At 42.3% G+C, this 12,013-nt stretch overlaps 1 protein-coding gene across 1 annotated transcript; it reads left to right on the top strand.

The window, feature by feature from the left end:
* Positions 1 to 622: 622 nt before the first annotated feature.
* On the top strand, positions 623 to 10,021 carry COX7A2L (cytochrome c oxidase subunit 7A2 like). The gene is made up of 3 exons (XM_087823515.1): positions 623 to 728; positions 5,817 to 5,948; positions 7,170 to 10,021. Exons 1-3 carry the CDS (start codon positions 657 to 659, stop codon positions 7,308 to 7,310), a joined length of 345 nt encoding a protein of 114 aa, XP_087679641.1. The 5' UTR covers positions 623 to 656; the 3' UTR covers positions 7,311 to 10,021.
* Positions 10,022 to 12,013: the final 1,992 nt, after the last annotated feature.

Raw genomic sequence — 12,013 nt, 5'->3', positions numbered from 1 at the left:
GGCGACGCCCCCAGCCCGCCGAGCTCGACGGCTCCCGCAGGGGCTGCGGGTTTTCATTAGCTCCCTGCGCCCAGCGTCCCGGAGGCTCGGCCGCCGAGCACCTGCTCCCGGGCCGCCCGCCTTCGGGCTGCGCGCACACGAGGAAGGACAGACGGCCAGGGGCGCGTGGGTTCCGCGGAGGGAGAGGCGCCTTCCGCCCGACGGGCCCGGCGGCGACCTCGCCGTCCCGGCGGTTCCACCAGAGGGGCGTGGTCACCCGCCAGGCCCCGCCCCCGCCTTAGGCCCCGCCCAGAGCTCGCGCTGCTCACCGGGGCTGGTCCCTCGGCCTCCGCCCGGTCCACCGCGCGCCTGCGCACTTTCTAGGGCGTCTTAGCACTGCCCGAATCCAAACTTGCGGAAAAGGGGAACCTCGTATTGTCTACGAACCCTGCTATCGCGACTCTCCGCGCTTTCCTAGGAGCGGTTTTGCCTTTCTTGGCTCTTAGGGCCCGCTTCTTCCTCTAGCGGCTTAAAAGGGCATATTTTATGTTAGGCGCTCTCCCTGGGCAGCCCGCCCCCCGCGCCGTGTCCTTGGCCAGCCTCGGGACCCGCGCGGGAGGCAGGGTCCTTCCTCGGGGCGGTCGCGCGGGCTGCGGCTGCGGGAGCGGGACGGCGCCATGTACTACAAGTTCAGCGGCTTCACGCAGAACTTGGTGGGCGCGGGGGCTTCCCACGCCTACAGCCCGCAGGTAGGGCGGCGCGGCGCCGGCTCCGCCGGGAGGGGTCCCGAGCCCCTTCGCCAGGCGGCCGCGGCCCGAGCCGGGGAGGCGCCCCGCGCTCCGGTCTCGCTCGCCCGCTCCTCCCGGCGCCTCTCCGCGCCCGCTGGCGGCGCCACGGACGCCCCTAGTTCTGTAGGTGTTCCCCCCGCAGAGCTGGCCGGGCAGGAAGCTGGGGCTGGCACTCGGCAGGGGTCAAGGTGACCCCCAGACTCACTGCTGTGGCTCCTGGGGCGTGTCGTGGGGTCGGCGGGACACGGAACGTGACCGTCCCGAGTGCGCAGTTGGGCCCTGTCCTTCTGAGGGGCCCGGCTTGCGTTTGCTCACGTCCCGTCGGTGACCCGCCGCAGCCCGAGAGGGAGATGGGGAGCGGGAGTGCCGGCCCCGAGGGCAGGGGTGGGGCCCGGGGAGGCCGTCTCGTCGGAATCGGGGACTGACCGGTCCTGAGACCAGCTCCGCCTGCAGAGTGGGGGACAGGTGCCTGTTGTTGGAGTGGTCTGGTTTCATTCGGGTTTGCCAGTTGGAGTTTCAGTCTCCGGCTTGTGTTGTAGAGATGAGGGACTTGAGAGTCCTGTATTCTTAGTTTGTGCTCAAATCCTGGCTTTGCTGTTTTTTACGACCTTGACCCAGTCACTTTGATGTGAGCTCAGTTTCCTCTGGGGCAGCTGTAGTACATAGTCCGTGAGGTGACTAGGAGCCCTGGGCGGGCGGCTGGTACTGGGCAGGGGGTAGCGACTCTTCCAACGCGGAGCCTGAGCTGCATCGTCCTCATTGCTCACCCTCCCGGAGCGGTGTGGGGAGGGGATAAGATGGGCGGTTGGAAAGCTGGGCTGGGATAGCAAGGCGCCCAGGTCGCGTGTAAAGGATGTTCCAGTGTTAACCTTTTTCCCCGGGACACTGAAATTTGCCCAAGGTGTATGTGTGGGGTGGTGTTTAAGGATGATTTCAGCCCTGGCTGGTTTGGCTCGGTTAGAGCCTCGGCCAGTGGACTGAACGCTCCCAGGTTCGGTTCCGGCCAAGGGCACGTACCTCGGTTGCGGGCTCGGCCCTGGTTGGGGCGCGAGTGGGAGGCAACCACTCGATGTCTGTCTGTCTGTCTGTCTGTCTCTCTCTCTCTCTTTCTCTCTCTCTCTTTCTCTCTCTCTCTCTCTCCCTCCCACTCTCTCTGAAAAAGCAAAGGGGGAAAAATATCCTGGTGTGAGGATTAAAACAAAACAAAACAAAAAATGAAAACAAAAAAGAATGATTTCAATCTAAGATTAGATGTGCTGTTAACTAGAATAGGGAGGGCAAGAAGAAGGGCAAATTTTGTGGGGGTGGCTGGAGTTGCGGGGGAAGGGTCTAGGTTTATAAATGTTGAGCGTGTGATAGGTCTGGTAACAGCTGGACTTGTGAATATGGAATTTAATAGATTTGGGCGTCTTCAGCCCATAGGTGGTAGTTGTATCTGGTGGGGTGGGGATGGGGGTGGGGGATCACCCAGGGAGCATATAGGGAAGAAAGGTGGGAATATAATTAGACTACATGGAGGGTGGAGAAGGAAAATTTATCAAAGGAACAATCCAGAATTAGAAGGGAAACCAGTGTGGTGTCACTGAAACCAAATTGGTAATGAGGTCTAAAGAAGGAATTGTTCACAGTGATTTTTTTTTACAAATATAGGAAAACAACCATTTCTATCATATCTGTTTCTACTATAAAGAAAGTATATGTATGCATCTTAAAAGTTACAGTTTGATGAGTTTTAACACACATTACCCCTAAGAAGTTTCCCTCTTACTCTTGCCCTGCCAGTCCCTGTCCACCTCCCTATTCTGACTTTTATTACTATAAATAGATAGTTTTGCCTATTTTTGAATTTCATATAAGTGGAACCACACAGTACTCTTCTGTGTAAGGCTTCTTTTTCTCAATGTTTTTGAAGTTCATTCATGTTACATGTATTGCTGTGTAGGATTTATATGAATATATCACAATTGACCTGTTGGTGGTTGTAGATGTTCTTTTAGTAGTTTTAGCATAATCTAGGTTTTGTTACCTACTAAGGAAAAAATGAAGTTTTAGATTAAAATGAACATATATTGAAATTGACTTGGCACTCAGAACAGAGATTACGCTGAGATGCATTTGGTGCAGCTAAGGCTTTCAGGTTTCTAGCACCTCTTGAATTGTGTTTCTCTTAAGAATTTGAACTTCTTAGTTACTTATGGATTTCTTAAACTATGTTGAAAGACGTGATAACATGTAAACTTTGTATGAATTGTAGATTTCAGGGTGATTTTGACAGGCATCCCCCAAACCAGGTGTTCTGCTTTCGGTAATTAGAGGATCACTTCAATTTTTCCTTTCTTGGAAACATTAGCACACTGGAAAATGTAGACGTTTATAAATTTCAGTATTATGTAAAGTGCATTGAATAACTGAACATGCACTGAGCCACCTAATATGAAAAAGCTAGTTCTCTAACAATAGTGTTCGTAGAGATTTATAAGTCAACTTAATGGCAAGTAATTGTGTGGGGGGGTATTTTCCAGTGGTTGCTTGAAAAGCATTTCCCTTACCTTCATATGTGGTGCCATTAAATTGAGGCCAGTAAACAAGTGAAAAGATGGTCAACATCATTAGTCGTTAGCGAACTGCAAATCAAAACCACAGTGAGAGACCCGTTTGTACCTGCTAAAATAAAAAAGGCAGAAAACAGGTGGTGTTGAGAATGTGGAGAATCTGGAACACTAGTACATTGCTGGTGGGAATGTAAAATGGTGTAGTCACTTTGGAAAGCAGTTTGGCAATTTGTTAAAAAGTGAAAATTTACCATATGACTTCGTAGTTCCTCTCGTATTTAAACTGGCAGAATGATATTCTAGGTAGAGGGAACTGAGTGATGGGGAGGACAACTGGGGAATCATTAAGTTTGGCTGTGGTGCATGGAGGTAGATCATGAAGGGTCTAGGATGGTAGGACTTAATTTTGTGAGAAATGAGTAGGAATTTACAAAGCAACTTAATGTAGAAAGTTGTGGGAGAGCCTTGCCCAGAGGTTGAAACAGGGACATGCTTCTTACCCTTAGTTTCATGAAAGGTTTGTGGAGGAGCAACTATGACTAAAGCTGTGCTTTGAAAACAATCTGAGTGGGAGAGACCAGTGCCAGAGAAGCCTATTACACCCATAAAATAGTTCAAGGTCTCCTGAGTAGGAATGGAGAGTCAGAGGTCTGATGATAAGGGTTTAGCAACTGATGAGGAAAGAGGAATTCAGGAAGACTGGGAAATGGGAGGCTGGTGATGCTTTGCACAGAAACAGGGAGCCCCTGAGCAGACTTGTGAGGCACTGGGTGGATTTTGGACACGCGGAGTGTGAGGTGTCAGGGAAACGTGCAGTTGGTGGTATCTGGCTCGCAGTTAGAAATAAAGGACTTTAGCCACTGTGGATTGAAACTTGTTTATAGTCCTAAAGCACAGTGAAAAAGTTCATAGGTTTCTGTCATTTAAAATTTAATAAGTTTTTGAATAACTCTTATTTCTCCAGTTTCTTCCTCCTCCAAATACCTAAAAGGTAGGAGAAAAGGAAAACTTTGGGCCAGTTAACTTTCATGGGAAAAAACCACGTTTGCTTTTCTCTTTAAAAATTTGGAGCAACTAAAGTAGACTACGAAGAAAATACTAAATGTGGTTGTGGTTGAGTGGCTTTTAGTCAATTGTAGAGGTGGTGATTGGGTAGACAGCCCAGAGAGTCAATCAATATTAATAAGCAAAGCCTGTGTTTTCTGTTTAGTCTATAGTCCACTTATTTTAAGAACAGCTTTCAGCGTTCTCATTGCTGTGGGAGGCTCAACCATCAAGTGCTGATTTACATTACTTTGGTTCTGAAATATTCAAGTCTACATTGTGGTGAAACTGTAGACTTCCTTAGTTTATTTGTACATTCTACAAATATTTACTGAATGCTCTCCTGTGCTAGTTGCTTTTCTAAGTCTTCGGAAATAAAGAGCAGTGAACAAAACATGCCCAAATCCTGCCCCCCTGGGACTTCCATTGCAGTATGGGGGAGGCACAAAGTGGACAAAGTAGAATATAGTATGTTGATGGTGATAAGCGCTATGGAGAAAAATAAGGCAGAAAAGGGGGATAGATTGTTAGCAGGTTAAGGGGGAGGGCATGCAGTTTTAAAAAGGGTCTTTAAGGGAAGGTGACGTATGGGCAAAGACTTGAAGGTGTGACCTCTTAGGTTTTTTTTTAAGCCTGTGGGTTTATCCTTCCTATATCCATGTAGCTGAGGGAGCTACAAATAGTAAACCTATGTTAACCCCCAAATCTCATTCAGTTTATACTTATTGAATACCTGCAGGTGCCAGACACTACTTTAGGCACACATTTATTATCTCGTGCAGTCCTTTCAATGGTAGGTACTATCATACACATGTCACAGATGAGAACACTGAGATTTCCTTTTTTATTTTTATAAAGTTAAATTATTTTTTAACTTACGGGTTTATTATATTGTTTTGGTTTTGTTTTCTGGTTCTGAAAGACAACTCTTTTACTATTACAGGCTTTTCCAGATTGAGATATTTCTTTACTGTGTGTCTGAAAAGAATCTGAACCCTCTTTGGGGTTAGAGATTCCATGTTAGTACATCAGCTCACCAAGAGAAGAAAAGGGACAGGCAGGTCTCTCTTGAAATAAAATCAAAGCTTATACAGATTATAAATGTTTTACTGGTTTGATAAGACAGACACAATAGGTATTTCTAAAATTCAGATTAGGCCTTTGATGTTTGCTCCTCTCTCCCTATGTCTCCCTCGCTCCTCCCCCTTCTTAAAGGCAGGGAGTTCTTGACAAGGGTGCTGTAGAGGACCTGGGGTGTTTTGTTGAAAGTTTAAGGACTTTAAACCTTAAACTTAAAAAATTAAAGGCCTTGTAATACAGAATTGGAGAAGCTTTCCTTCCCTCTCACGCGGTTGAATGACTGCCTCCACTATTCTTGACAGCCTGCTCCTTGAAAGGCTTGTTCGGATGCCCAGACATACTTTCAACTGGACATTTCCCTTTTTTCCTGCAGGGATTAAAGCCTGTGGCTTCCACAGAAGCACCGCCTATTATATTTGCCACACCAACTAAACTGACTTCCAATTATACTGCGTATGATTATGCTGGGAAAAACAAAGTTCCAGAGCTACAGAAGTTTTTCCAGGTGAGAGGAGACACTCTAGAACAGAGAAGCCTGTGAAATAAATAGGTTTAAAAAAACCCTGTGAAACCAAGTCTTAATGTCCACCTTCTCTTTTTTTTCCTTAAATAGGATTCTCTTGATTTTAGTTTTTTTTTGAGCCATAAAGTAGTACAACTCAATGTAGGTAGAAACTGATGAGAGAGAGGGTGATTAATTTCTTCATCAGTATTTGAGGGTATGTATGTTTTCAAATTGCATATATTGAATGGAGGAAGCAGTAGTGTGTATAATGTATAATAACATTGTGAATAATCCAATATATATTTGGCTTTGTGATACATGCAGTGACATTTGACAGAGTTTTCTAGTTGTTTTTTGCTTCCTTGATATTAAAATTCACTGAGTTGTTGCTAGAAGTGGAGGAAGCTCCTTTGGGTTTGCTGATCAACAGAGAGAAGCCAGAATTGGATTTTAAAGTTTTGTTAACATTAATCTCTATACAGATAATTGAGAGGTTAGTGACCCAACTATTTTTCAGGTGCCATGGGAGTGGTAGTGACTGTTACTGTTGTTGCTGTAAGGTAGCTTCTCCCTCCTCAAAAATATGTCCAGATTCAGGACTGGCTTGGGGACTTTTGATCAGTTTAATCCCTTTTATCTGATAAGTAAGTCTTGAGCTGGGTGGGGTTTTGAGTTGCAGTGGGGAGGGCTTTTGGAGACTGAAAAATAATGGATTAAATTTATAGAGTCTCATTATTAAACAGAGGTTTAACACCTTAATGGAAAGAAGATGTCTGAATAAAAAAATGGAATTGAATCTATGAACTGACCTGGTATGCTCAGACTTCATCCACTAATGATCAGGAAGTCACACTAAATATAGAGAATTTCTTGTACCTATAGTTCTTTGGTTAGCTGCTGGATACCTTGATCTTTAAAAAAAAAAAGTCACCAGTGCTTCTTTTTTAGTTAAACAATATGATAAATTCCTTAGAAATTTGGAATTTGTTGCATGTGCATTCCTGAGACTGCGTTTTGGAAGAATGACTTTGGATTTACAAGCTTTAGTTACATTTATAAGAAAATATACTAGTATTTCAGTTAGCATTTTTATGTGTTAGGGCTTTTTCCACTGTAATGGCTTGATGGATTAGTTATAAAGTAGAGACATTTCTTCTTTATTAGCTTAAATTAAAGATCTTTTTCTTATCAACCATGTCCTTGATAATTCTTTCTTTCAAGAAATCTGATGGTGTGCCCATCCACCTGAAACGAGGCCTGCCTGACCAAATGCTTTACCGGACCACCATGGCACTGACATTGGGAGGGACCATCTACTGCCTGATTGCCCTCTACATGGCTTCACAGCCTAGAAACAAATGAGTTGGGCTGCAAAAGACTGGTTTGCTTTTTGGCATAAACCCTTTGAATTTTTGTTTCTGTACTTGAATGGCCTACTTAACATTTTGCAAGGAAAAAAAAAGATAGTAAGACAGTATTTTGGTTTGTGTATGAAATGCACATGGCCTGTCACAGCTCACTTGACAGTTAAAACTATTGTTCAAAGAAATGCTGCTGCTCTTCAAGTTTGGGCTCTTGATTTCCCTGGAGGTCCTGGATGAAGGTTGCATACAGAGTCATTAATGGCAGTCTGTGCTGAGGTCCTTGGGGACTCACAGTGGCCTTTTTGAGCATGGGTGCAGAAGCCTTTCTGGATTTGGATATGTCTGAGGAAGGAAGACAAAAGCCAAGGCCAGATGCACGAAATGAGGGGTTTGAGTGTGTAGTTACCTTGGGGATTTTTCCATCTTGCCATAAAATGTTAATAGAAATTATTTGCAGCATGCCTCTATTCATTGGGCAGTTTGTTTCAAAGGGTTATTTGCCTCATCCCAGATCTTCAGTGAAATTTTATGTGTAATTATTATGTATTTATTCCACCATGGGAACAGAACACCTGTTTAGTGTTGCATTTTAAATCGATGTCTGTTTTATTAATGAAGCTGTGACACAAAGTCTCCTTTACCTTTAAAAAATGTTATGATTTTTAAATTATGATTTATTTTGATTGTGGAATAAATACATGAATGAAAAAAATCTCAAGTTTGAAGTTTTTAAAATGATCTTTCAAAATAATTTCAGAACACCAGATGCATCTAGACCTGAGTCTAATTTTTTTCTTTTTAATTTGGCACCAGATAATCTTTACAAAATGGTTCCTTAAAGTCAAGTAAAAGGAGGCTAATGGTATATGGATGATTACCATATGCTTCCTTCCAGGAAAACTGCTTCCCCCGTAGTGAAATGTACCTGTAACACACAGTTCATTTAGACATTAATTTCCTGTGCCATCACAATTGGTAGACTCACACACCCTATATTAATGTTGAAAACGGTGGAATTTTACTGTATATGAAGTGGTGGCCTGTATCTTGCCTTGGCAAAGGATGGTGATTTATTACTGAGGATAAAATATTGTGTTTGTAAACAGTAGCATTCCCACAGGCTAGGAAGCTGTCATGTATAAGTCTAAACTTTATTATTTGTTATTTCCCCCCAATTTTTATTTTGAAAAAATTTCAGATGACAGAAACATTGTAAGAACAGTACAGAATACACCTGTGTATCCTTCACTTAGGTCACCAGTTATCAATTATTGTCACCTTTGCTTTTTCTCTCTCACAAGCACAGGCACACAATGAATGTATGTACATACTCACATTTGGTTTCTGATGAATCATTTAAGATTAAGCTATAGAATTATGATGACTCAGCCATAAATACTTTAGCCAGTGTCTCCTAAGAATAAGGATATAACTCAGTTTCACACCCAATTTAACATTGATAATACTGATATATAATATATTGTCTCTAATTTTCCTCAGGTATCCTCATAATGTGTCCTTCGTAGTTACGGTTTTTAAAATAACAGTTTTATTGTGATTTAATTCACATACCATACAATGTACCTATTTAAAGTATACAATTCAGTGGTTTTTACTATATTCAGAGTTGTTCTACCATTGCCACAAATCAGTTTTTAAACATTTTTATTACCTTAAGAGGAAACCCTTTGCCCCATTAGCAGTCACTCCCTTTCCCCACCCTACCTCCTAACCTTAGGCAACCACTAATCTATTCTCTGTCTCTAGATTTTTTCTTTCTGGGCATTTCATATAAATACAGTAAAACCTCAACATAATTGGGGTGGGGTGGGGGTGCCATTAAAGCTGAAAGTCATATAATAAAGTAGGTTTTCTGAATACATATGTTAAAAAACTGACAAATTAGCTTACCTGTTTTTACTTATGTAGACAATTTGTGTAATTAAAATTAAGTATGAGAACTTTAATTTCACAGAAAAGTTTTCTATATGTATTACAGTAATTTTAAATTTATACTGAATAGGTCTAGTAAATGAGTGCATTCACCAGTCACCGAGAGTAAACAAATGCAAGAACATTGGCCAGCATGTGTTAAAACTGCTGCAGAAAGTCAAGCCACCCGACAATGGAACCAATTACTGCTCCCAGTGTGGTGTGATCACATGCTGTTTGCTGAACATTGTTTACGAGCGGTGACTCTTGGATTTAAATTTGTAGATTATAGTTGTAGATATGTAACATTTATGTTAGTGAAATTACTACAATGTTTTTCCCAATTTATGACCTATTTGCTAAAATTTGTTAAAAATAACAGTGAACCAGTAACAAAAGGCAACCTGTTAATTATAAGCAAATCTTGGTTAAAAGCATTTAAAAATTAATAGGGTGTTAATTTTCACATCTGATATATGGACCAGAAATTTTGTCTGTTAAGTTTGAAGCCCGTTAAACTGAGGTCTGAAAAATCGAGGGTTTACTGTATAATCATACAATATGTGATGTTTTGTAACTGGCGCTCTCTGTGTAATTATTTCGAGGTTCATCCATATTGTAGTATGTATCAGTACTTTATTCCTTTTTATGACTGAATAATATTTCATTATATGGATATAGCACATTTTGTTTATCTGTTCATTAGTTAAAGAATATTTGGATTATTTCCATTTTTTGGCTATTATGAATAATGCTTTTATAAATGTTGGCATACAATTTTTTTTTCCTTTTCATTAAATTTATTGGGGCAACACTGGTTAACAAAATTATATAGGTTTCAGGTGCACAATTCTACACCTGGTACAAAAGTATTTGTATGGACATAGGGTATATAGTGAGGAGTGGAAATGCTGGGTCATATGGTAACTCCATATTTAACTTTCCTTTTTTTAATGTGTTTTTTTAAATTGATTTTTAGAGAGAGAGGAAGGGGGGGGAGAGAGAGAGAAACATTGATGTGAGAAAAACATCGATTGGCTGCCCTCTGCAGCCAGGGAGTGAGCCCACAACCTGGGCATGTGCCCTGACCGGGAATCGAACCGGCAGCCTGTCAGTGCACAGGATGGTGCTCAACCAACTAGCCACACTGGCCAGGGCTCCATATGTAACTCTTGGGGAACTGCCAGACTGTACCATTTCCACCAGCAGTTGGTTTTTGTTTTTATTTTTGTTTTGGGTCCAGGATCCACTCAAGAATCACCCATTGCATTTAGTGGTGATACTCCTTTAGTCTCTTTTTATCCAGAACAGTTCCCAGTGTCCTTCATGACATTCACCTATTTGAAGAGGTCAGGCCAGTGTTTTGCAGAATATCCTTACCTTGGATTTGTCTAATTATCTCCTTATGATTGGATCCAGGTTAAACAATTTTGTTAGGAATTCTTCATATATGGTGTGGTATCCTTATCATATCATATGGTACTTGATACTAGTTTGTCCCATTATTGGTGATTTGAACTAGATAATTAAGATGGCTGTCAGATTTCTCCCTTGTAAAGATACCCAGTCCCCTTTGTAATTTATAAGTAATCTGTGGGATGATATTTGAGTCTGGGAATATCCTATCTTCAGTAGTTTTGCACCCAGTGTTAGTTTTCACTGGTGATTCTTTGAATCATTTATTTTTTAAAATATATCTTTATTGATTTCAGAGAGAGGAAAGGAGAGGGAGAGAGAGAGAGAGAGAAACATCAATGATGAGAGTCATTGATCGGCTGCTTCCTGCACGCCCCCGACTGGGGATCGAGCCTGCAACCCGGGCATGTGCCCTGACCAGGAATCAAACCCCGATCGCCTGTATCCTAGGTGGATGCTCAGCCGCTGAGCCACGCCCGGCTAGGCTGAATCATTTATTTTTAAGGTGGTTGTAAAAAGGTGACTTTCTACCCGTCATTTCTTCTACAGTGTTAACATTTTTCAGTGAAGATGAGTAACCCCGTTTTAAAAAGTTTAATTTTTTTATTTAGTGTAATAACCATCTCTGTTGTTATTCATTCTGATGCTCAAATTCAGCCCAAATTTGGTTTCTGTGTCCTGTTGACATGCCCCTGTTAGTCTTTGAGTATTACTTCAGTTTCTGACACACAAGATGCTTTCTGTGCTGACCTTATGTTTTCTCCACCCCCATTGCCTCTGTTTCCTGTTTATTTTCAGGCATGTTCTATTCATAGATATAGATGCATTTTCCTTTTCTGCCTGTTCTATTTTTGCCTAAATGGCACTATACATTCTTACAACTCATGATTTGGAGATAGTTCTCTGCTTTATTTTTCTTTTCTTTCTTAAAAATATATCTTTATTGACTTCAGAGAGAGGAAGGGAGAGAGGGGGGAGAGAGAGAGAAACATCAGTGTTAGACACATCGATTGGTTGCCTCCGGCACATGGCCAGGACTGGGGATCGAGTCTGCAACCGAGGTATGCATCCCTGGCCACAATGGAACCCGGGACCCTTCAGTCCTCAGGCCGTTGCCTCTAACCACTGAGCCAAAGCTGGTAGGGCTAACTTATCTCCTTGTGATGGTTATTTAGTCTTACAGTTTTTGCTTTTATAATCACTGCTTTAATGTGTAATCCTTTTGTCATTTATATTACTGAGTATATTTGTAGGATAATTTCTGGAAGTCAGACTTATAAGCAAAGAGAATGTGCATTCCCAATTTTGATAGCTGTTCCTCACTAAAAGAGATAGTGCCTGCTCTTCCCCCTC

Source organism: Miniopterus natalensis, chromosome 13 (assembly GCF_054644295.1).
Source record: "Miniopterus natalensis isolate mMinNat1 chromosome 13, mMinNat1.hap1, whole genome shotgun sequence".
In the NCBI taxonomy this organism is placed as follows: Eukaryota; Metazoa; Chordata; class Mammalia; order Chiroptera; family Miniopteridae; genus Miniopterus; species Miniopterus natalensis.
The sequence above is the reverse complement of the archived record's forward strand: the minus strand, read 5'-3'. Positions and strand labels throughout refer to the sequence as shown.